Raw genomic sequence first — 23,938 nt, 5'->3', positions numbered from 1 at the left:
ATATAATTTATATTATATATAATATAAAAAAGGTTATCCATATAAAAAATTAGAAAGAAAATGTAGGACTCAAAAGCTTGGACTTGAACTCGGCTTGAGTTGATTGACCATTCAAGCTCAAGATCCAAGCTGAGCCAAACTCAAGCTAAGATAAGCTGCTGGTTGAGCTGAGCCGCGATGTGCCAAGCCTAGGTTCGACTCATTTGCAGCACTAGTCGGGTAAAAAACCTTAATTCAAAGCTTGGACTTAAAAAGTAATCTCACGGACCAAACTAAGTATAGGTCGCTCGGCTTTTAAATGGTGGATTGGTGAAAGCTTTACCAGAGTTTAAGGTTCACATTTTTTTAGATAACTGATCATCTCTAAAAAGATCCTGAAAAAACAAAATTTTAAAATCCAAGTGATTTTTTATGTATTAAAATCGTGTGCATGGCAGGTAGGAGGGGTTTAGGTGAGACTCTGGCCTCACACAAGACGGTGAGACCCTTGCCGTGGGGCTCATCTTGACGTGTATATCCTGTATCCACTCTGTCCATCCGTTTTTCCAAATTATTTTACTGCATGATCTGACAATTAAAGACGTTCTAATTATCAGGCAGACCATACCATAGGAAAAGGTGTTGATTGAACACCCTACCATTAAAAACTTCTTAGGGTAAACCTTAATGTTTCCCTAGTGTTTACTTTCCATCTAATCAGTTGATAAGGTCGCATAAGCCTATATGAAGGATTAAAACAAATCTCAGCTTGATCCAAAACTTTTATGGCCCATTAATGGTCAATCACCACTGTTTCCTATGGTATGGCCCATCTTACAATTGGATCAGCTTCAATTTTTGAATCATCCCTGAAATGATATGAAAAAACCGATGGACGGGGTGGATACAGAATACACACATCAAGGTGGGCCTCATGGTAAGAGCTGCACCGTCTTTGGTGAGGACGGGGTCTCACATAATCCGCTGCCCATGCAGGCAGCCTGCAAGCGACGATTTTTTATTTTTAATTATTTTTTATGTATACGTGAATTTCAATTCTAAGGCCTTTTTCGTGAAGTTCATGCGGAGAACTTAGGTGCACCCACCGTGATGTTTGTTGGAAATCCATACCGTTCATCTGTTTTATGAGATTATTTTAGGGCATAAGGCCAAAAATGAGCCGGATCCAATACTCAAGTGGGCCAAAAACGTGAGGATTGAACATCCACAGTTGTAATATTCGTAGTGCCGAATAATTTTTAAATCAGGATAATATTTGAGTTTTCAGTTCAACGCAGTAAGAATGACGTTATAAACGGTATGGATGGCATGTGAACATTACCGTTGACCCCGGTAAGCTTCAACGGTAGGAATTTCCCTACCCACCTTTTCCTTTAGTACGGCCCCACTTGAGTATTGGATCTGCACACTTTTTGTCTAATCTCCTAAAATGATCTCACGAAATGGATGAATGAGGTGGATTTCTAGCGAACATCAAGGTGGGCTCCACCTAGGTTTCCGGCACAGGAAATCCGAGTACAGAGGCATGCTATAGCTTGGTCCGACCGGGAGCGGATTAGGTAACACTGGGTGCTACCCTTACCATGGGCTATCTCGATGATTTTTCGTATATCCACACTGTCCATGCGTTTTTCCAGCCTATTTTAAGAAGTGGTCCAAAATTTTAAGAAAATCCAAATCTCAGTTGGACCACACCATGGGAAACAGTATTGATTGAATCAGACATTGAAAACTCCCTAAGGCCCACCGTAATGTTTATTTACCATCCAACATGTTGATAAGGTCAATCAGATTGCGGTGGAGGGAAATTACAAAGATCCGCTTGATCCAAAACTTTTGTAGCCCACAAAAAGTTTTAATAGTCATTCACTATTGTTTCCCGTGTTGTGGTTGGAGGTGTACACGAACCGAGCTAGCTTGGGACTCGAAAAAGCTTGATTCAACTCCGTTCGAAGCAGAGTTCGAGTCAAGTTGAGCTGATTTTTTTAGCTTGAAAATGAGTTCAAGCCGAGTTCGAGTTGGCCCTGACTCGACTCTACTCAGATCAAACCCAGCTCGAATCAAACTACGATCTAACTAGTTCGATGACTCGATTACTTTAGTATTGATGTTGCTCACCAAGTGTTTGATGAAATAACTCAAAAAAGTGTAACAGGTGGCAAGGAAAGTATGTATATAAAACCAACATCTTTTTTTTTTTTTTCTAAATTTTTATGTTACTTAGAAGGTGTTTTTGCTGCTGTCTCAAATACAGTGAGATTTTAAAGGTGCAGTCAAGGTACTTATGAAAATATTGCAATGGTGAACTCGGCTCGATCTTGGCTCGAATTGGCCAAATTAAGCTAAGCTGATGACCGAACCGAGCCAAGCTGGCCAGTCAAGCTCGAGGACTGAGCCGAGCCGAGTTTGAACTAAAGTCAGCTAGTGGCCGAGCTGAGTTGAGCTAAGGCCAGCTCGACTCGATTCGATGTACATCCCTAGTTGTGGTCCACCTGAAATTTGTATCTATTTAAATTTTGGAATCATGTCCTAAAATAAGCTGAAAAACATATCAATAGCATAGATATACAACACATACATCAAGGTGGGCCCCACACGGTAAGGGTAACACCTCATCAGATCCCACCCCGACCATGGTTAAATCGTGGCCGACCTATGGTCTAACTATCACACGCCACACCGGTAGAAATGGAACCAACTCTTCTACCTCCAAAACGGCCTAGTTGTAAGGCAATCCAGACCGTCCAGGTGGCTAACCCAGTTGTGAATGGAGAAAAGGAAAAAGAAATTAAAAAATAAGATCCATCCACACACGATTTGGACGGCCGGGATAGTCACATGTGAGAAAGATGAGTCACCACCAGTTTCAAAACGGCTATAACCTATAATGAGTTTCCAGATAACTTTTCACAGTTGATGTTATTATTCTTGATTTATGAGAAGGGAAAATTAGAAAAAAACAATAAAAAGAGGTCTGTAGGTTGCAGCCACAAAAAGAGAAATATCTGTCCACATCAAGTGGTCCAAAATCTGCCCCTTTCTCATCAATGGCTAGCATTGATTTGATTTCCTACCATCCTAATTCAAAGGCGGATCTTTAATTTATATCCCACGTAAGAGACCACTCAGTCACACGATTGGAAGCTAACCATGTTCAGAGAAGGATCTGGACCACATCATGATCATGAAATCCTTTTAGAGTGATTATATGATCGTTGACTGGAGGACATGCACAGAGTCCTCTCCCTTCCGTGTTTTTTTTTTTTTTTTTTGTCTTAATATAAGAAGTGCCCATGGTTCAATGATCCAGACCATTGAACTGATGGGTGTATGATTGTCTCATGGGCGTGATTTTGAAGAATTGATCCATCTACTATGGAGAGTCTCTCATCAACGGTCTGGATCACTAGAAACTGGGTCCAAGATGTACAAGGACTAGATGATAACAAGAGACATATAAAACATTCGTGCACTTAATAAATAAAAGTAATCTAGATACATGTGAGTTTCTTTTGGACTCATAGGCATACAAATCACTCATCTAGACCGTCCATCATATCCACTCCATTCTTCACATGCTGTCCTGAAAAGCTGATACTGATTGGATGATCCAATTCGTTCTTTAAGTGGCATGAAAAATGGATGGACAATATAATTAGTCGTAGAACATAGATCCAAACATGGATGTTATTGACCTGTTGCTGCGATTTTTGCAAACTAGGGAAGGACGTTAATGGACCGTACGGATAGGCATATAATCTTGTGAATGCCGATGAATGCAAATGCAACTTTGTGCGTTGGAAGGTTTCCATACGTTAGGCCCACTATATCATTACCCTTTAAAAAATGGTGGTGACTCTTAAAAAGTGCATATGGCTTCATTGTACAGAAATCCTGACCTTCCAAATCGCTGATCCAATTGTCGATTAAGCGTATCCTTAAAATTGGATAGGGGAGATAATTTTAACTATTTGATTTTTCTCTTGGAATTTGGACCGTTAACTTTTAATTTTAAATCATCCATTCCATAGCCAATAATTGGATGGTTAACATTTCCCAATCAGTGTGACTTTAGATACACACTCCATCCACAATGGGACCCACAATTTGGATGGTCAGGATAGATATTCTTAAATAAGAAATGGTACGAAACTAACATGTACACATTTTTTTGCATTTTTATAGATGTTTTACCGTATTTCAGCAACATCCGTTAAGGAGAGAGAGAGAGAGGGAGACAGAGAGAGAGAGAGCTGACCCATCACATGCACCTGCATGCTGACTTGTCATGGTGGCCATCTTTGCCCCCACATGATGAAGGACGCGGATTGCGTGGGTAGGGCCCACCGTTATGTTTATTATAAATCCACTCCATCTATCCGTTTTTCCAGTTCATTTTAAGGCAAGAAACCAAAAATAAGGCAGAGCGAAAACTCAAGTAGGCCACGCGACATGAAAAAGAGGGGAGGGAAATGCTTACGGTTGAAACCTTCCCAGGGTCTAACTTGACGTTTCTATGCTATCCGAACCGTTCGCAAGGCCATTCCCACTGGGATGAACTGAAAACTAAAAAATATTAGCCTGATCCAAAACTCATGTGGCCCCACGAATGCTTCAATGGCAAGCATTTCCCTCCTCACTTTTCCTATCGTGTGGCCCACTTGATTTTTGGATCTCCCTCGTTTTGGGCCTCATGTCCTAACATGAGCTGGCAAGATGGATGGACGGGGTGAATTTCTCACAAACATCACGATCGACCCCACCCAGCTTCCGACTGCAGGAACTTCCTGCTTTGGGAGTCGCACGCAATCCCCGTACCCTGATGAGTTGTCACCCCAGATTTTAGAGTTACGGCCCGTTCAAAGTAGGGCCCACTTAATGAATTGCCCAGATCTTTCAAACATGGAGCAAGTTGTCACACGTGGCACAGAGATCCACTCCAATCTGTCCTTGATGGAGTTGCTCTAGTACCTGAACATTAGTCCACAGGACCTTTTGGTGGGTTAGGCCGTGGGCAGCGAATTGCATAGGCCCATAACAGGATGGACTGGGCCATAAAAGCCCATTTGGCTTCCCATCCCTTTCGAGAGATCTAGAAAGAGAATAAAGACCACGATCCTCATCAACCCATGTTTCCCGCCGACACCCTGTGGACCCCACAACCCAAAGATCAATCAACACGTGGCACTCTGATGGGTGGAAACGCGGGCCCACTCTCACTAGTGTCCTACTTTTAAATAATGAAATTTATTTGGTGTACTCTGGCAGCATCACATGCTCGATACGCAGGCACTTAAAAAAATGTACACGTGGCATACATGACCAAAATGTAAAACCCACCGTTAGATTTGTTAAACGATTCCGACTTCTGATTCATGTACACTTGTTTCTTGAAACGGGAGCATTGTCCATTTTTCATCTTAACCGTCCACTGACATCCACCGATCGGATAGTCAGTTAACTAAATAATTTTAATTTTTAAAATGAGACTATAATTAAAACAGTTAAACTGATTTATGTTCCATTTATGCAATTTCTAAGTACCCGCGTATGAACCTTCACTCACTGCCAGAGTATCAAAGGTTCTCTCTCGAATCAAATAACATATTTAAATATAAGGTGCGTTGGTGGATGTCTCATGCACTGATAAGCGACGCATTTAACGTACCTCACGCAAATGTTGAGAATACTCGTGAGGGCACTGGGGTCTCTATCTTCGCACGTGTTAAATTTCCACACGAGTTACAAAGGCCAGGTTCCCATGTGACTTCTACACCGTCTAAAGACTGGTGGTGACTATAGCGAACTGAGTAAAGTTTGTGGGGCCCACCGTGGATGTATGTATCTTATCCACACCGTTCATCCGTTTCTCCCTATCGTTTTAGGACATGAACCCAAACTTGAAGCTCATACAAAGCTTAAGTCGACCACACCACAGTAAACAGGAAGGATAATAACGTCCACTGGCTAAACTTTCCTAAGGCCCACAGTGATGTTTATTTGTCATCCAACCTGTTCGTAAAGACACACAGACATGGTTGAAGGGAAAAGACAAATACCAGCGTGATCCAAAACTTCTGTGGCCCCCGAGAAGTTTTCAACGGTAGATGTTCAATTCACAATTTTTCATGTGGTGTGGTCCGCTTGAGCTTTGGATATGCTTCGATTTTTTCCTCGTGCCATAGAATGGTATGCTAAAACGGATGGACGGCGTGGATAAGACACATACACCACGGTGAGCCCCACAGAGTTTACTCAGTACGCTATCTTGCTAAGTAGGACAATCCACTTTCCTCAAGGGAGTAGTACATCAGAACGAGGACACGCCTTACGATGGTATAGTCAACCTCATTAATGACTGAGGGCCAACCGTATCATGTGCACCATCATCTGATGTGGGCTGATGCAAAACAGATGTTCCCCACCCAATGCCTGACACGTGGCGCCAAGTCCTGAGCTGGATCCGATCTGTCCACTAGTGGGTCCTTTCCATATGTGGTCCATTGTTGATGAATGGATGACCTTACACGTCAGTTTCTTTTGTCGAGCGACCGTCCATTTCAGGGATCCATACTGTATGTTTCTTTGTTTGATTTTCAACTGCTGACTCGATGAACGGTACGGATTCATCGGACCACGTGCCACGTCACTGTTGACATAGGGCTGTCCATGATCCAGCGCGCACCAAACGCTAAACTGTCTACTATAAATATGTGAGTTGATTTCATATTATTTATTATTATTTTTTTTTTGGGTTAGCTTGTTAGTACACACCGATGTCAGTCCACACACTCCATGTTAATTAATGTGGTAGGAATTCCACAGCTGGCCACAATAAAATAAGGGGGGAATGATAGTGTTACGGTGAGACATAGTATCTCATCTTGATTGATTGAAAGGCTGTTTAATGTGGCTCACCACCCAACAACCAATATGGAACCACATAGGTTGGTAGGTCTGTGGAGCCCACGGTGATGTATGCGTTATACATCCATGCCGTCCATCCGGTTTGCCGGCTCAATTCAAGGAATGAGTACGCAGATCCAAATCTCAAGAAGAACACATCGCAGGAAATAGTTGTGATTGAAAGCCAACCAGTAAAAGCTTCCTAGGGCCCATCGTAATGTTTATTTGCCATCCGACCAATTGATCAGGTCGCACAGACAGCTTGATCCAAAACTTGTGGCCCCAAGATGAATTTAATAGTGGTCGTTAAATCACCACCGTTTCCATTTTGTATGGTCCACCTGATATTTGGATCTGCTTCCTTCTTGGGCTTATGTCCTAAAATGAGCAGGCGAAATGGATGGACGGCGTGGATATAAAACAAACACATCAAGGTGGGCCCCACAGTCACCGACCCACCAACTTGGATCCACCGAATCCGCGTCAGGTTGTATGGTCCCGCACCTGACAACTGTACGTTCCAGATCTTGCGTGATAAACCTGAAAAATGTCTCCAACTGAATTTAATTGTCGTCCTTTAGAACATTTCACTAGGTGATAACAAGTGCGTAAATCCTGTTGTCAGAACTGAAGCAGTGGATGGTGGACTCCACTTGAGATGGGCCATCAACCAACTAGTTGAAGTGCAAGGGACGCTTAAAATGAAAGAAACAGTCAGCAATCTGAAGACAACCCATTAATAAGAGGTTAGCATTGTTCACTCCGTCATCTGATTTTAGGATTATAACCAAATCATTGGTGGGTCCCACGTATTCTGACAGATTAAAATGGGTTACACGCAAGGCACATGTACATTTTTTCTATGGGTCTGGGCTTTGTGGCCTCACCTCATCAGAATCCCATGGAACCCAGGTCATGCCCGGAGAGTAGGCGTTCGTAGTCGGCTGCACCATTCCAGGTGGAAAGGTACACGTACAATTTCTCAGTCCATGCGTATGAACCATGTCAATCCGCCTGAGTATCAAATAACTCCCTATTTTCAAATGGTTCGTTGGCTCATTACTCCCTCCTTCACTGTTTTCAAAATACAGGAACATTTATTTTATTTCCTCTGTAATCTTAACATCATTGAATAAAATCAGATGGTTTCGGGTAGCGGGGCACACTCATTTTGACTTCTTGGACACGGATTGGCTACTGACAGGTTGAGTAGCGAGACTGCTACTGAAGTGACGTCACCAAGTTCTGTGGGTCCCACCGTAATGTATGTTTTGTATCCACGCCGTCCATCCATCTGGATAGATCATTCTGAGTCATATCCAAAATTCCAGTAGACGACACCACAGAAAACAGTGGGGAGAGTGACGCCACCGTTAAAAACTTCTAAAGGCCACAAGTTTTCGATCAAGCTGATATTTGTGTTTTACCTTCTTTAATGTCTTTGTTAACTTTTGAACAGGTTGGACTTCGAAAATACATCACTGTGGGCCTTAGGAAGGTTTCAACAGTAGGCATAAATCTTCCCGTTGTTTTCTGTGGTGGGGTCCACTATAGCTTTGGATCTGCCTCATGTTTTTGGCTCAGGCCTTAAAATGATATCTCCAGATGGATGGACGGCACGGATACAACACACACCATGGTCGGGTCCACAAAACTTGGTGACGTCACTTCAGTAGCGAGTCTCCCTACTCAACCTGTCAGTATCTAGTCCGCGTCCTGACTTCTTGGGCTGTGGAATCAAGTGGGGTCCCAATCATCATTACTGTCTGATCCTGAGTAATTACTAATTGGATGGTGATAAGATTCACAAGCAGCTAACTTCAGTTTATGGGTGATCAGACCTAGGGGTGTACACGAACCGAGCTAGCTCGATTGGACTTGGTTTGAAGCTGAGCTCGAGCCGGGTTGAGCTGTTGGCGGCTCATAGATGAGTTCGAGCTAGCCCAGCTCGACTAGACTCAGATCGAATCCAGCTCGAATCGAACTTGGATCGAACCAGTTTATTTCTTGATTTTTATGTTGCATAAAAGGCGTTTGATAAAATGCCCGTGAAACGATTGCTGCTGTTTTTGAGACTGAGATTTTGAAGGTGCAGTTCAGATGTTTGTGAAAATGCTGCAATGGTGAACTCGGCTTGATCTTGGCTCGAACTGGCCCCAACTGCTGACCGAACCAAGCCGAGCTGGCCAGTCAGGCTCGAGCCGAGCCGAGTTTGAGCTAAGGCCAGCTCGACTCGGTTCGACTTGATGTACAGCCCTAATCAAACCATAGGAAAACCGTAGAAAACTGGAATCTAAAACAAACAAATAAAAGGCAACTTTCCGGTGTTTGCGCGAGATTTTTTTTTTTTTTTTGTTTTTTAAAAGAAAGAAAAAAAAAAGAAGGAAAAAAAAAAAAGGCTGCATCAGTGACCAGTTTCAGTTTCCAGATTTCCTCGAAAACTCTTGACACTCATTCTCTCAAAAAAGAAGAAGAAAAAGAAAGACATTAAATCCATTTGCTAAGAGGCTAAGGTTTTAAAATTGTCGGACTATAACAGAGTATATGGAATGCAATTTTAGTAAAAACAGGAGTGAAAAGGGAGGAATTAGCTAAAGATCAATTTTAGTAAAAACAAGAGTGAAAAAGGAGGAATTAGCCAAGATGACTGACCAAGTACCCCAAAATGACCATTTTCAATATCTTGAGTCAATATGAGAGGTGGGATTGAGGAAGATGTTCCTAGTAGAATTCAAGCTATTTACATGATCATGACATACCAATCAAACTGAAGGGGAAATTTAATAATAATAATAATAAATAAACTATTAAGACCAGTCATGCTTTGGGGAACAGTATGTTGGCCAGTTGAGGAAAAACATGCTCATAAGATGAGCGCAGCTAAAGAGGATGTTCAGATGGATGAGTGGAAAGATGAGGAGGGATACAAATAGAAATGAATTCATTCGAAGGAACTCAGTAGCAGCACTAGCATATTTGATAAGATGAGGGAAAGTAGATATAGATGGTTTGGTATTGTGCAATGGAGGCCAATAACTGTAGTTGTTAGGAGCAAGTTGGTTCAAGTTGATGGCTCTAAAAAGGATGGGATGGCCCAAAAAAGAACGTGGGTGGAAGTAGTAAGAAATGACTTTATGATATATGGTTTTAACTGGGGATATATATGGTCCTTGATATAATGGAATGGCAGAACAGGATCAGTGTAGCCGACCCCAATTAGTTAGAATGAGGTTTAGGCGATGATGATAGTTAGGAACATGTGCTTTATGGAAGGAAATCTAAACAAAATGTACATAAACACAGCAGTTGTGTAAGTTTTGCTAAAGAAATTTCAGCTAATGAAGCTACATTTAAGGCAATAGCTGCCGATGACTAGTTTTGACTTCCGCTACACATCCACATACATGAAACATCACCATTGATGCACACATTCAAAACAACAAATAGCTTGTTAGCCTGACAAATGGACGAGAAGAAGATATGCTGCTAGTATATACAAAATTGGACTGACCACCATCAGATCAAAATTGGTGCAACTCCCATGAATTCAGCAGCATAACCTCATGTGCTATAACCATACAATTACAGCAGAATATGTTGATGCAACAAAACTGTAAGGCTTGGAATTCAGCATAGCCTTTGATAAGGTGCATTCAGCAACCATGTGTTGTCAGCTCTTTGCTGTCCACGAGCTTGTCAGTTCATTGGTGGACAGTCAGACTTTCTAAAGAGAGATTGGATGTGCCAAAGTTGCGATGCTTACCATCAGCTTTGTTGGTGAGCCGGAACCCTTGACGAGGGAGTTGGTTGATGAGCAGAGTTTCCAGTTCACTTGCCACACTCTTCCCAGGAACAACAACATAAAGGCATGTTGCATTTTCCATGCCTTCCTTTGAACGATGAGCCCTAACTCGGCCAACAAGGTCATCCGTCTGCACCGAAAGTTGAACATAGAAGTATTGAAAACAGTTCGCACCTTTTATCCAGCAGATTATTCAAGACCAGGAGAATGATGAAGTGATGAATTATTAGGTCCCAACGTGACAGGACATGAAGTGTAACAGTGAGCCATTGTTCTACGAACCATTGGTTTAATGGGTCCACCCTGGATAGGGAATGCCCGAAAAATCTTCTAGATTGGAAGATCATAATCCTTCCATGGCCGCAAATAGATGTTTAAGGAAAAAAAAGAAAAAGAAAAGAGGACAAATACTGGATGTCTAGGAATTTCCAAGCTGGAAGAACAGGAGGTCATCCCCCATTGACAGTGGGATCCACACGATCAACAGTCAGGATCACTAAAACATGGGCCCCACTCGTGCAGAATGGGCCTGCAGGGACACTTCACATCCTGACAGATCAGGACCTGATAATCCCTTTAACGTACAACTCAGGTGAGATACAAGGGAGAGAATAACCTGCCCAACATATAATTTCTTATCGGGTCTGAACAGTACATAAACACTTGAAGCACCAATTGTTGAGGGAGGAGGCTGCTCCCTAGCACGAACCATAACACATGTGACCTCCGCAAGTTCTGACAAGCTCCTTTTTTTGTAAAGATCAATCAATTTCCTCTGGCAGACTATGATAACGGCATTCTCAACTTCCTTCTGCAGTATCTCAATAGGGTTCAGTGTGTCTGATACATGAGTAAACCCGTTACTAGTCCTTCTCAATGAATCACTGGCTTCATCAAAACCGTTGACTCCAGAATCTGGAGGACTCAGATTCCCATTTTTCATGTCATTCTCAGAACATGCCCTTCCATTTATTGAATGATATAATTCTTCAGCTCTTCTGATTATTGCTTCAGGAATACCTTCCTTTAAGGCTGTTTCAAAGGCAAGGCTCTCTCTACAGATCCCATCTATCAACTTCCATGTAGGTTTTGTGTGACCATCTGCACTCTCTGTTCCCATCGCCTTGTAGACAGCATTCTTTCTAGTAAGCGGTAAATCAAAAATGCCATGCAGGTGGGTAGAAATGATACCCAAGCAACCAATATGGTCAAGAATTTCAACAATGCTACCAGCAATGCATGTCCCTTTAGCCATTTCAGTGCCCCTACAGATTTCGTCCATCAGCACAAGGCTCCTGGGACTGGCTCCAGTGATAATAGAACGTATCTCCGACATTTCAATCTGATGCATAGGATCATGTTAAACATGCTATATTTGGTAAAATTACGATGAAATTGTTGATCTAAAATAAAAACAAAACATGATTAGACAAGAATGGCATTACAATTGAAACAAAATAATGATCGTGTGAGGGCAAACTTCTCGTAAACGAGCAGCTATGAAAGGAACCAAAGGGGGGGTTCAAGCCAACTTAACTGGCCATTGTAAGTAGGACTGTTTTCACTATGACTGATCATTAAAATATACCTTTGAATTAGGCGGAATTATTTCTCCACAAGATCATCTCCATCACTCATTTTCTTGATTTCTTACTGATGCACATAGATTTCAGTCATCTAACACCAATCCCACGGGATAGTTCCTAACCACTTGTTGTAAATCAAATCTAACTATAAGCTGTCATATGTATTCTCTAGAGTCACATGCAGAGAATGGGTAGGAACAATAGTTTGAATGGTTAAGTAGCAGATGGATATGGCAATCTAGCACGGGTCTTAAGCCAATGGACCATGTTAAGCTTTCTAGCAAGGCCGCAAGTATTGGATCATCACTGACCAACTTCTATTTGTAACTTTGTAGAATAGATGTAGATTGGATGAACTCAAGTGAAAATGGAAATCCGCAAACAAAAACAAGAATCGAGAAGGAAATCAACTACAACAAGAGTAAAATAGCACAAGATTTCAAAACCCTGTTTCAAAAGACCAAGAAAACATCACTTCCATAGAACATTCTAGCGAAAAAGATAAGTAATAACTAGAATTGAGTCCTTCACATTTTTTTGAGGATTAATGGAAAATTTTATTAAAGGCCCGCTTGCGAATGCAAAGTGAGAAAAGAATACAAAGAGGCAAGGAATTACATCCTGAGAACTGTTTTTACAAGATCAGTATGAACATTCAGAGCAAGGTATCCCGTATCGGTATCGATTGGTGTAACGGTGCCCTTCGATACCGATACGGATACGGGGGTGTAACGGCAATACGGGGGCGTAACGGCCCATAACAGTGTTTTTTTTTTTTTTTTCTACCCAAAAAATATGAAAAATATAGATTAAATCCGGAATATTCTAAGCATGCCAAATGTGCATTCATTTATAAATTGGAACATGTTTATGGTGGTGTAACGGTCCACTCTTTGGTGAGAAGTTGTATCGGACTGTCTGATGAATTTATGAACCAGATAACCTGAATTTGACTACAAAATTCATATATTTAATTTTCTAAATATCTAATTTATCTACTTAACAATTTGATATTATTTCTCCCAATAGTTCTTTAAAAAAATGAAATTAAATTCAGGTAGATGGCATTGCCAATTTGGGGCTGACTTAGAGGACCAATCCATGCCCCAAATCAGCCTCAAATTCATGCAATTTATTGGCATTATCCCACTTATGAATTAGTGGACATTTATTGGATAGTGAATCATGAAAAAAATCAAAAGGCCCTATTTTAAAAAATAAGCGTCCACAAATTAACAATTAAAACTATTAAACCAATTTGATTTTGGCATTGTGAGTTAGCAACTACAGTCCATAATTTAATTGGTAAATTTAAGTTAATACATGTCTCGTGTACAATTTTTTAAGGGCCCGAATTAGGCGAGACTCGGATTGTGAAGTATAGCACACGAGTGTCAAAGTTTTTTGGGCCCCACCTGTGATGAATGTGTTATATCCACACCGTCCATCCATTTTGCCAAATAATTTTAGGGCATGAGCCCAAAAACGAGGCAGATCCAAAGCTCAGGTGGACCGCACCATAAGAAACAACAATAACTAAACATCCACCATTAAAATTTTATTGGGAGCTACAAAAGTTTTAGATCAAGCTAACAAGCGTGTTTTCCCTTCATCCACGTCAATGTGACCCAATTAACAGGTTAGATGGAAAATAAACATTACAGTTGACCCTAAGAAATTTTTAACGTTGAGCATTCTATAACCACTGTTTCCTATGGTGTGGTCCACCTGAGATTTGGATCTTACTAATTTTTTGGATCATGACCTAAAATGGTGTGGCAAAATGGATGGATGGCATGGATAAAATACATACATCATGGTGGGGCCCACGCGGCTCGTGGACCTTTTATTAACTCGTGCGATAAAAGTGTGCTGCGTAACTCGTACGTAGTCCGATTTCCTTTTCCGTTACCAAATGAAAAGGAAGAGAGAGAGAGAGAGAGAGAGAGAGAGGGAAACCTAAAAGAAAAGGAGGGGGTGAGAGAGAGAGAGAAGAAGAAGAAGAAGAAGGCCCGCAGCAGGGCCGCAGCTGCAACAGTCCGAGAAGAAGAAGGAGAAGAAGAAGAAAGAAAGAAAGAAAGAAAAAAAAAAAGGCATTTTTTTTCTTATTTTCTTTAGGCCCATAATAGCCGTAATGGCCGTTATGGCCCATAACGGCCGTTACAGCCCCAGAATCGGGGGTGGGGGTGCCCGTTTCAACCCCGTATCATGTAACAGTGTCAACCGTTACTGTTACGTATCGGCCGATACGGCTGTATCGTAACGAATACGAGACACCCTGATTCAGAGCTGACCACTTCAAAACAAAGATTTTAATAGACAGCAGAATGACATCGAAAGTCCCTGACAAATCCTGAAACCACCGTTTATTCCACTCACCCCAAATGGTCCACCAAATAGCTGGAAGAATCAAGTTTCAAATCAGCCTAATCTTCTTGCTAACCCCACTACCATTGCAGGCCCAAAGAAGGTCTGGGGCTGACAGTGGCATGACCCATTACATTTCAAAAATGGACAAAAAGATGTTCCATACCTTCGTACTCTTTTTTTAAAAAAGGTGAAATTGTGTTAACAAAGAAGGTTAACAAACAGGAAACAAAAACAAAAGAACAAAACAAAAAAGAGAGAGAAAACCAAACTACACCCCTACAAAAGAGTTCCCGGAACTTGGAAATCCCACCCGAGGGCTCGACTAGCACAATCCTTAATACAATTAGTTACTTTGCAAAGGGTTCCGCTCATGGGAGACTACTTATCCTCGAAGCAGCGCCTATTCCTTTCAAGCCAAAGGGACCAGTGCCCAGTGAGGAAAGCAAGCGTCCATCTCTTATTTCCCAGCTTTCCCCTATCTCCATCTTCCCAAGAACAAAGATGGTTGTGAATGTGATACGGAACCACCCAACCTACCTCCACCTGCTGAAGGATACCATTCCAGATAGAGATGGAGAATGGATGGTGAATTAGCAATCAACAAGCTATATTAAGAGAGAATTAATTATCAAAAACTTTGAACAAAGAAATTTTATTGATAAATGGATAACTTGAAACAAGTTATAAGTTACAACTTACAACTTAATTTACAAATACAATTGACAAAAACCAAGCACAACTTACAAAATATAAAAATAAAAATAAAAATAAACATACTTGAAATAGTTGGAGAGAGATTAAAGTAAGAGAGAACGAGCGAGAGATTGAGCTTAGGGCCTGTTTGGCTTACCATTTACGACGGTAAATGGTGTTAAACACGCAATGATTACTTTTGATCTGTGTTTGGATTGGGGAGAAAATACAAAGGTAATTATACCTCGATAAGCGAGATTGCATTGGACGTTGGTGCTACATAAAATCTATGGGTCCCATCATGATGTATGTGCCTGATCCACACCATCCATCCATTTTAACAGCTCGGTTTAGGGCATCAGCCCAAAAATGAGGCATGTCGTAAGCTCAAGCGGACCACACCACAAGAAACAGAGTGGATAATGATGTCCATAGTTTAAAGTAGAACTTTGTGTAGGGCCCACAGTGATGTGTATCTTCCATCCAACCCGTTCATATGGTCAGAAAGACATGGATGAACAAAAAACATAAAATATCATCTCGATCCAAAACTTTTTGGATGCCCAAAAATTTTTCAGTGGTAGAAGTTCGATTCCCACTATAGACTGTGGTGTGGTCCACATGCACTCCGGATTTTCCTCGTTTTTTGGTAATGCCTTAAAATGAGCTGTTAAAACAGATGGACGGCGCGGATAAGACAAATACATCACAGCGGGCCCCATAAATTTTATGTAACTCATTCTTCCTCACCTCGATTTTTGCGAAGCTGTCAATGTCAAATCAGCCATGTACATGAATTTGCCATTGTAAATAATTATTGCCCATTTACCAGAAATTACTTTTGTAAATGGTAAACCAAACAGGCCCTTAGAGTAAAGAATAGTGAAAATGGAAGGGATACGAGTGCCTATTTATAGGCAAAAGTGCCTCAAGTTGAAAAAATAAATTGCTCCCAACTGTCATATTTCTGACCATTAGGAAATATGCGATCGTATATCGGTCGCATATAAAAGTATGCCACGGCACACTTGTTAGGATCGCATATGCACATATTGTTGGCATATGCGATCTCATTTTACAACAGTTTCTGCATCTCGCTCACAAGGACAACACATGTTAGGGATAGGCATACCCCACTTTTGAGGATTTTCAATGGTCAGCACCTTTTTCCTTTGAACCAACCACATGAATGCAGCCACCTTGGGCAAAGCTCCATAAGACCAAAAGTGATAAGCATGACCCCGACGTTGGAGGACGTTTCCACACATAGGAGCTTGTAAAAGGACAAGACAGTGAATCTCCCCAAACTATGAAAGGACTACACCAATGAGTCATCTCCACCCGAGGGAATTACAAGTTGAAGCCGGATCAAAAGGGATTGGAGCTCCTCGAACTCACTATCCGTAAGGGACTTTCTGCAAGGGGGCATCTAATAAACCAACAAACCTCAAAGGGAGAAGCAATCCGCAAATTTTAGATCTTTCGACCTCGCGATACTTGCCAAACTAGGGAAAATGATTTGCAAGGGTCCGTCTCCATGCCAAGTATCCTTCCAAAACTTAACTCTCGCACCATGTGACATGTGTCTGGCTGTGGCTCAGACCCACATAGAGTTGCACAATGGCTTGTAATCATCATCTCCACCTCAACGAGGCTGAGAATAATACTGCTACTCCACAAATCGACAGTATTATGCCCAGGTCATAATAGATTGGTATCAATGAAGATATTCTCAAACATAACGCTAGTACTCATCCTCTCCAAACCAAACTAGTATGCCCATCTGTGAATGCCCTATAATCACCATAGTTTGTGGTTGATATGGATTTGGTATGGACACACAAGTAGCTCCTGAGTACCCATTTGGTTACCTATATACTAGCTGTAGATATCCATGCCTGTACGCAGAAGTGAACTCCTGACCGTAATCGAAAAACAATGTCCCATAATTGCTGGAGTCGCTAGCCATATATCCACTAGGTCCATATCCATAACCATACTATGGCATAGAGCTCAAGCTACCCTCCTGTACGTGATGCACATCCATACTGTCATTGAACTCGAGCTACCCTCCCATGACCGTAATCTAAATCTAGAGCCACCCTGCCTCTTACGAACGCCTATATCTCTCATAAAATTTGCCAATATCTCCTCCTCAAAATCCGAAGGCTTCTAAGTATATTTTTTCTTTTGTAGCCTCTGATGCTCGTATGTCTTATTGTAGATAAGATGGAGCCATGGTTCTCCTGTATGAGAACCATGGTCGAGGTCCTGTATGTGGCATGATCAAAATCCCCCTCCCTAGTGAAAGAGCTAATAGGCCTTTGAGGCTAACTCTCAAACTGAGTCGTGTTATCGTCTCCACTATCCCCGTCGCCACCAACGTCATCGCTAATGTTGCCGGAGTCACCATCATCCTCATTACCAGACCCATCACGGGCCGCATTACTCTCTGTCTTGGTCTCAATGTCGGATAAGGTCTCACCACCATGTGTCCCGCGTAATAACGACTATCGTGGGTTGCCCTTTGGATTCCTTGTCAATGGGTTGAAAGCTTCGTCAGGAGATCTAGCCTACTCCACATGTGCGTCAACATCAATCTCCTTGCACCACTACATGCGGCTCTGGTCACCCATCGGAAATATCCAAGTCAGTTGACCTGACCACTCGTAAAGTGGGTCATTCTCAACCTCTTCAGCATATGCGTATTGTCCAATCGTCATCAGGTCCAATGGAGCCTCTTGCGCTTCTCTTCTTCCTTTTGTGCAGAGTAACCTCTCTCGTAGTTTCATGTTGTAGTATCAATATACTATTTTATAAAACCTCTTGTACCCCAATCTATTGTGCTTATTCGTGTGAATGTGGGAGAATGTGCTCTAATTCCTTTCATAGGGTGAGGCGGACATCATTTGTGCGAGCACACGGACAATCAACCGCTGCAAAACCTCGCACTCGCACCCGCACATGGCCCATCATTCACCTGTGAAATAGATAACTTTTTTCATTAGTTTCATATTTACTAAAATAATATTAAAGCCAACTTTCAAGTTCTACGTGGTAACTAATGCAACAACTCACATGCCATCATCTAACTCATCGACCTCACCGTGACCTTGCACTCGAACATTCTACCAGCGTAGTAGGATCTAACAATCTATTGATGGCATATAGCAATAATGGTAAGATGGACTGGTAAAGATGATGATACAGAGAAGGTAAGTGCGGAACATATTTACCTCATTACCAAAGGTGCCTTTCTCCGAATAGTGGGAGAATAACTTATCATACACCTCATGTACAACATTCTTTAATGTATTATCTTTGTAGAGTCTTTGGTTTTAGTGGTACTTAGAATTCAAGAAGTAAGTTGAAATCCAACATGATGCCAATATTTACACATCAATACAATAAAATAGTCATACAAGCTATGTGAAGAACTAGTAAAGTACTAAAGCATATAGACGAAAAAAATAAATTATGTAACTATTTACCAGCTTGATAAAGTGCGTGAGAAAGAGTCATTTCCCAACAGTTGTCGATTATTGCATGCACACATTTATATGCCTTGGTGGTTTTAGCCTGGATGGCATATTTCATCAACTGTATGGACACATACAACGATCCCATCGACGGATGTTTCATTCTCGACCATCCTCAACAATACATAAATGGGCTCCAGAATAACCACCACATTGCATACATGCTCCCAGAATGCGTTTCTCAACACAAGCTCCTCAATTCTCTAAACTACTATCCTCCCACTCTAATTCTAATATGCGTATTCCCCAGAGTTGAAAAGCTCTCATAACCATTGCCTGTGTTTGAGGAGACTATTTAAGAGGATATAATTTATGGCAAACCTCGTCACCCTGGGGTGCACTATATCCCCACCACACCTCACGCACATCTCAGATAATTATCATGTGTTATTGTATATAAAGGTCGTGATGCAATGTGCGCCAGTAATAACGGCCTTAACTGAAGGCCTATCCCTGATCGCCTTCAACATGAGATCTATGCAATGGGTTACACAGGGGGTCCAGTACATATGATACTTCTTCATTATAGTCTTCCTCGCCCTCACAAATGCACTCCCATTGTCTATAAAAACTACATGATGTTCTTCCTCCCAACATCTTTCACGACATCATGCATCAGCTTGCAAATGTAATCTGCATTTTTAATCTGATTACTGGCATCTATGGACTTTAGGAACGCCACCCATCCCCTACAGTAGACCATAAAATTTATGATCGATCCTCATCGGTCCGGTCCAACCGTCACACATCAGTGCAGTCGTACATCTCTCATGACTACTTATATCAGTCCACATAACTCTTCATCTCTATGTACTCATCATCTAAATACATCCCCACGATCTCACTGGGCATGTGCGACACCACACCCTCACTCCCACGTTTCACTTCGCTTACATATTCTTGAAGTGCGGGATCGCCATGGCATTCGTAGGGATTTGATCGTAGATTTTTTTTTTTTTTTTTTTTTTTTAAAGCTCTTTAATATAAACTTCCCTCATTCTTCCTCACATCCCCTCCGCTAAACATTTCCTTTAATTCCTTTTATGTCCCACCTGCCTCTTTGTACATTCTTGGATCTTAAGGTAAATCCGATAATCACATGCTACTGATATGGCCCCTATCCCATAACCCTCCCCTCTACTACTTCCCCCCCTCCACCACTCTTTCCAACCCCCCACCCCCTTATAACTCTCCCTTGCTCCATTACCCCCTGCCCCACTCCCCCCACCACGCTCATGCTTAGACCCCTGAAATCTAAGCCTACTCGCTTCTCCCCACCCTTGTTACTCCATGTCCCACTAATTCTGTATGGAATCCTCAATTATGCGTCTGTATTCAAGATCATCCTCATAAAAATCCACTGCATTCTCACCTGCATATGGTGCCTACCCCAACTCCCTCTCCCATGCAGTTCGGACATTCTTATCTTCACATTTTTTTCAACAAAGCCCTTATTTCTGCTCTCTCACGCTATGGGCACTTATGGCATTGCACGACATTGCAATACCCACTTGTTAAATGTTCCTTCAAGTGGGTTGCCCCTCCACTATTCGATACATTGACACATAAATTATAGACTCCCTAATTGATTATCGAGAATAGGTCAGCCGTATCTCCATCCAATATCAGTTTGTCTCCCTCCTCTTCCTCCTGACATGTTTTACCTACATCCATAATTTTTAACATTTATTAATTATTTTTAAAATAATTTTATAATTATATTATCAAAAACAACCATCAACCACCTTTAAATGCTAAAAAGTGCAGTCATTAACCGCAAATTTTGACATGAAAATTTATTTTTTAATAATTTTTTATTATTTTTTCATTATAAAATAATTTTTCAAAAAATCAGAAAAAATATATGAATCAGTAAATTAGGCTTCATACATGTTTGATTTCATGTTTGGAGTGTAAGGTTACAACCAATTTGGGAGATTTTGGGAAATTTTGAAATTTTCCCAATTTTCTCCAAATTGGACCACCTACCCTCAAAATTCGAAATTAGAGTGTATGCGATGATGAATTTCATCAAATACTCCTAAATACTGTGAAATTGGACACAATTGACAGCCGCTAGAAGTGAAATTTTGAAATATATATATATATTAAAATTTTTTTTTTTTTCTGAAAACTCACAAAAGCTTCGTGAATCAATAAATCATGCCTCATACATGTATGATTTCGTATTTGGAGTGTAATATTGCAACAAATTAGGGAGAAATTGGAGAAAATTCAAATTTTTTCCAATTTCCCCCAAATCAGACCACCTACCCTCAAATCTCGAAATTGAATGTTCAAATCCATAATTTTTCATGCAAAACATGAATGATCAAGTATTTCTAACCTTTTCACACTGATTTTGTAAGATTTGAACAAAAAAAGGGGGGGGGGGGGGGGGATCAAAATGCAAAATAACTCACCAAATGAGAACCGGCCCCAAACCCTTTCAAATCTTGATTCTGTGTTGAAATCTACATTTTTCTCCCAAAATGTTGCAAAGGATGGACCGAAATCCACCTAGAATCTGTTTAGAAGAGAAAAGATTGAAAGAAAATGGTGAAAAACTGAGCTGGAATGGGTTTTCGGAAGAAATGCAGTCAACTCCTGTGAAGTATCAACAATATCTGTCGATATCGAGGATATCGTCAATATGAAGGAACTTTACAAAGAGAAACTGGTGAAAATATCGCGATATATTGCGATACCATCAATAATATGCGATACATTGACAATATCAAGCAATACATTGACCAATACATGGAATTTTATATATTCCATGCCTGTATCGTATTGCCCAACTGCGATACCAATACTATCAGCCGATATTATCGATATTGCAAACCTTGCTCGGGTGCAATGAGAGTGCTATCCAAGATTTTCCTACCTAACATAAATGCCCCTTGAGTTTCGAAGACAACAAAGCCCAACACTTCGCGAAAACGCATAGCAAAGATCTTGGCCGAAATTTTGTACGGATTAAGGAGTCCTTCACATTTGTTTTTGCTTTTGGACCAAAAACTCATAAGGAATAGAAAAATGTCTTCCTAATCTCCATCCATGATTGAAACTAGTATCAGCACTTAAACTCTCCTAAATGACTCAATTTCCTATTCATAATTAGGAACTGAAGCCAACATCTAGCAGCCAAGTGCTAGATGTATTTTCTGTTTCTTGCTTCTTTCTTCTGCTGCTTTATTCTTTTTTGCTTTTGTCATTTTCCATTAATAATATTATCATCTTTGAAAAAAAAAAAAAAAAAACCATCTAGCAGCTGTAGATCAGTCCAACAATCCCAAAGACATCCAACGTATTTCCCCCAAGTAGGTTTCCTTAAGTTACCAAAGCTCCCAGTCGACTAAACTCATCCAGAAAACTCTCATAGAGCATCCCCATTTTCCTCTTTTTTGTCTGTGCATGTAACAAAATTGCGCGTCCCTTGGATGACACCTGGTGACATCACTAGAAAGCATCCAAAAAACCTCGCAATTCCCATCTTTCCGAAACCCTTTTGGGTCTTATTTGGGCTCATGACCGCATCAAGATTGCCTACTTCAATTCTGTACTCATGATAATATTTGGTAGTTTGATGTAGACAGTACTGCACCAATAACTTGATGGCATTTGGGATACCTACTTCCAAACCTACTGGGTAGCTGTAATACAAGTTAAATACCTATTTCCAGATTTAAGTCTTCAACCGTTTCTGTCACAATTCTTCTTCTTCATGCTAGTTTTAAACCACTTGAGATACTTGTATCCAGAATGACTCAACTCATATTGAACCTGGAAAACAGAATGAGGGAAAATCCATGGCATTACATTGCTCAAGGTCAAACGGATGCATGCATCAGCACAGCTGTACCCCAGTACAAACAGCTTCTGCTGGAATTTAACTTGACTTCTTTTCTAGAATTTATTGGTCAGGTATCTGGAATGGTTGGTATTCAGACATTAGCTATGATGGCTATGTACGAATATGGATACTGAAATGGATGCTGGAAATGGGGTAGGACCCTACACTTGCGGTGTTTGGGGCGTCGGTTTGCAGAGGAGAATTTTGACAATTGATCATTTTCAGAGGTCTCTCATTCTTCCTAATATTTGCTTGATATGAATGAAGGACGCGGAATCGATCAACCACCTCTTTATTCGCTGCACCTTCGCTCGGAAAGTGTGGGACTTCTTCCTCCATGAAGCTAACATGATTTTGGTAATGCCGGAATCGGTGGAGAATCTCATGTGGTCATGCAATGGTGGAGATGGTGGGAAAGTGGGTAAAACGATTTGGAGGCTCCTTATCTTTGCTGTTTGTTGGGCAGTTTGGAAAGAGAGGAATGAGTGGTGTTTCAAGGACGGAGATCCACGGTGGATGGGGTGATACGGTTGTCATAGGCCTCATTAGGAGTTGGGCCCCTCATGTATATACAGCCATGGTTGTTCCTTTATTACCTGTTTTGCTGTGCTAGTTTAGCTTTGTATTCTTTTCCCGCCCTTTGGTGGGCTTCTCAATAAATTATTGTTTTATATATATATATATATATATATATATATATATATATATATATATATATATATATATATATATATATATATAATCCATGATTTAATATATTATTGAAATTGCTACTATGGGTTATTAATAAAGTATCCAAGCAAATATCAGCTGCCAGCATCAGAACCTTGTAGTGTCCATACTGATATCCTAAGCGCATGCAAGTATCTGGGCCTCATAAGCCATTAGTTCCCATCATCTATTGAAACAATCAATTATCATTTGGAATCTTAAAATTGAAGAAACTGCACATGAGATGGTCATAGCAGGTGAAATTCAATAAATCGGCATCTCATGAGAAAACGTATCTCGACAGTTCAATCAATCGTGTCCATGTGTCACCACAGTGGCCCATAATTGTCTAAATACTTGGATCCAAAACCAACAGAATGTAATGGTGAAATATAAGTCTGAACTTTTCTTCATTAGCTCTCCATATGAATGCACATTATGAAGCTGAAGAAACTGAGATGGGGCCAGAATGCAT

The 23,938-nt window shown here is 40.9% G+C and overlaps 1 protein-coding gene across 7 annotated transcripts in view; it reads right to left on the bottom strand.

Moving 5' to 3' along the window:
- Positions 1-10,251: 10,251 nt before the first annotated feature.
- The window catches only part of LOC131240647 (DNA mismatch repair protein MSH1, mitochondrial), a 76,187-nt gene continuing 62,500 nt past the window's right edge, over positions 10,252-23,938 (bottom strand). For all 7 annotated transcript variants that reach the window (XM_058239020.1, XM_058239015.1, XM_058239017.1 and 4 more), the window contains 2 exons: positions 11,325-12,050; positions 10,252-10,838 (listed from right to left, as the gene is read on the bottom strand). In XM_058239020.1, the coding sequence (XP_058095003.1) occupies positions 10,608-10,838; positions 11,325-12,050 (957 nt within the window). In that variant the 3' untranslated portion in view covers positions 10,252-10,607. The remainder of the gene's footprint in view (positions 10,839-11,324; positions 12,051-23,938) is intronic.

The sequence above is a fragment of the Magnolia sinica genome, chromosome 3 (assembly GCF_029962835.1).
Source record: "Magnolia sinica isolate HGM2019 chromosome 3, MsV1, whole genome shotgun sequence".
Classification (NCBI taxonomy): Eukaryota; Viridiplantae; Streptophyta; class Magnoliopsida; order Magnoliales; family Magnoliaceae; genus Magnolia; species Magnolia sinica.
Note: the sequence above shows the minus strand (reverse complement) of the source record. Positions and strands in the feature narration are given on the sequence as shown.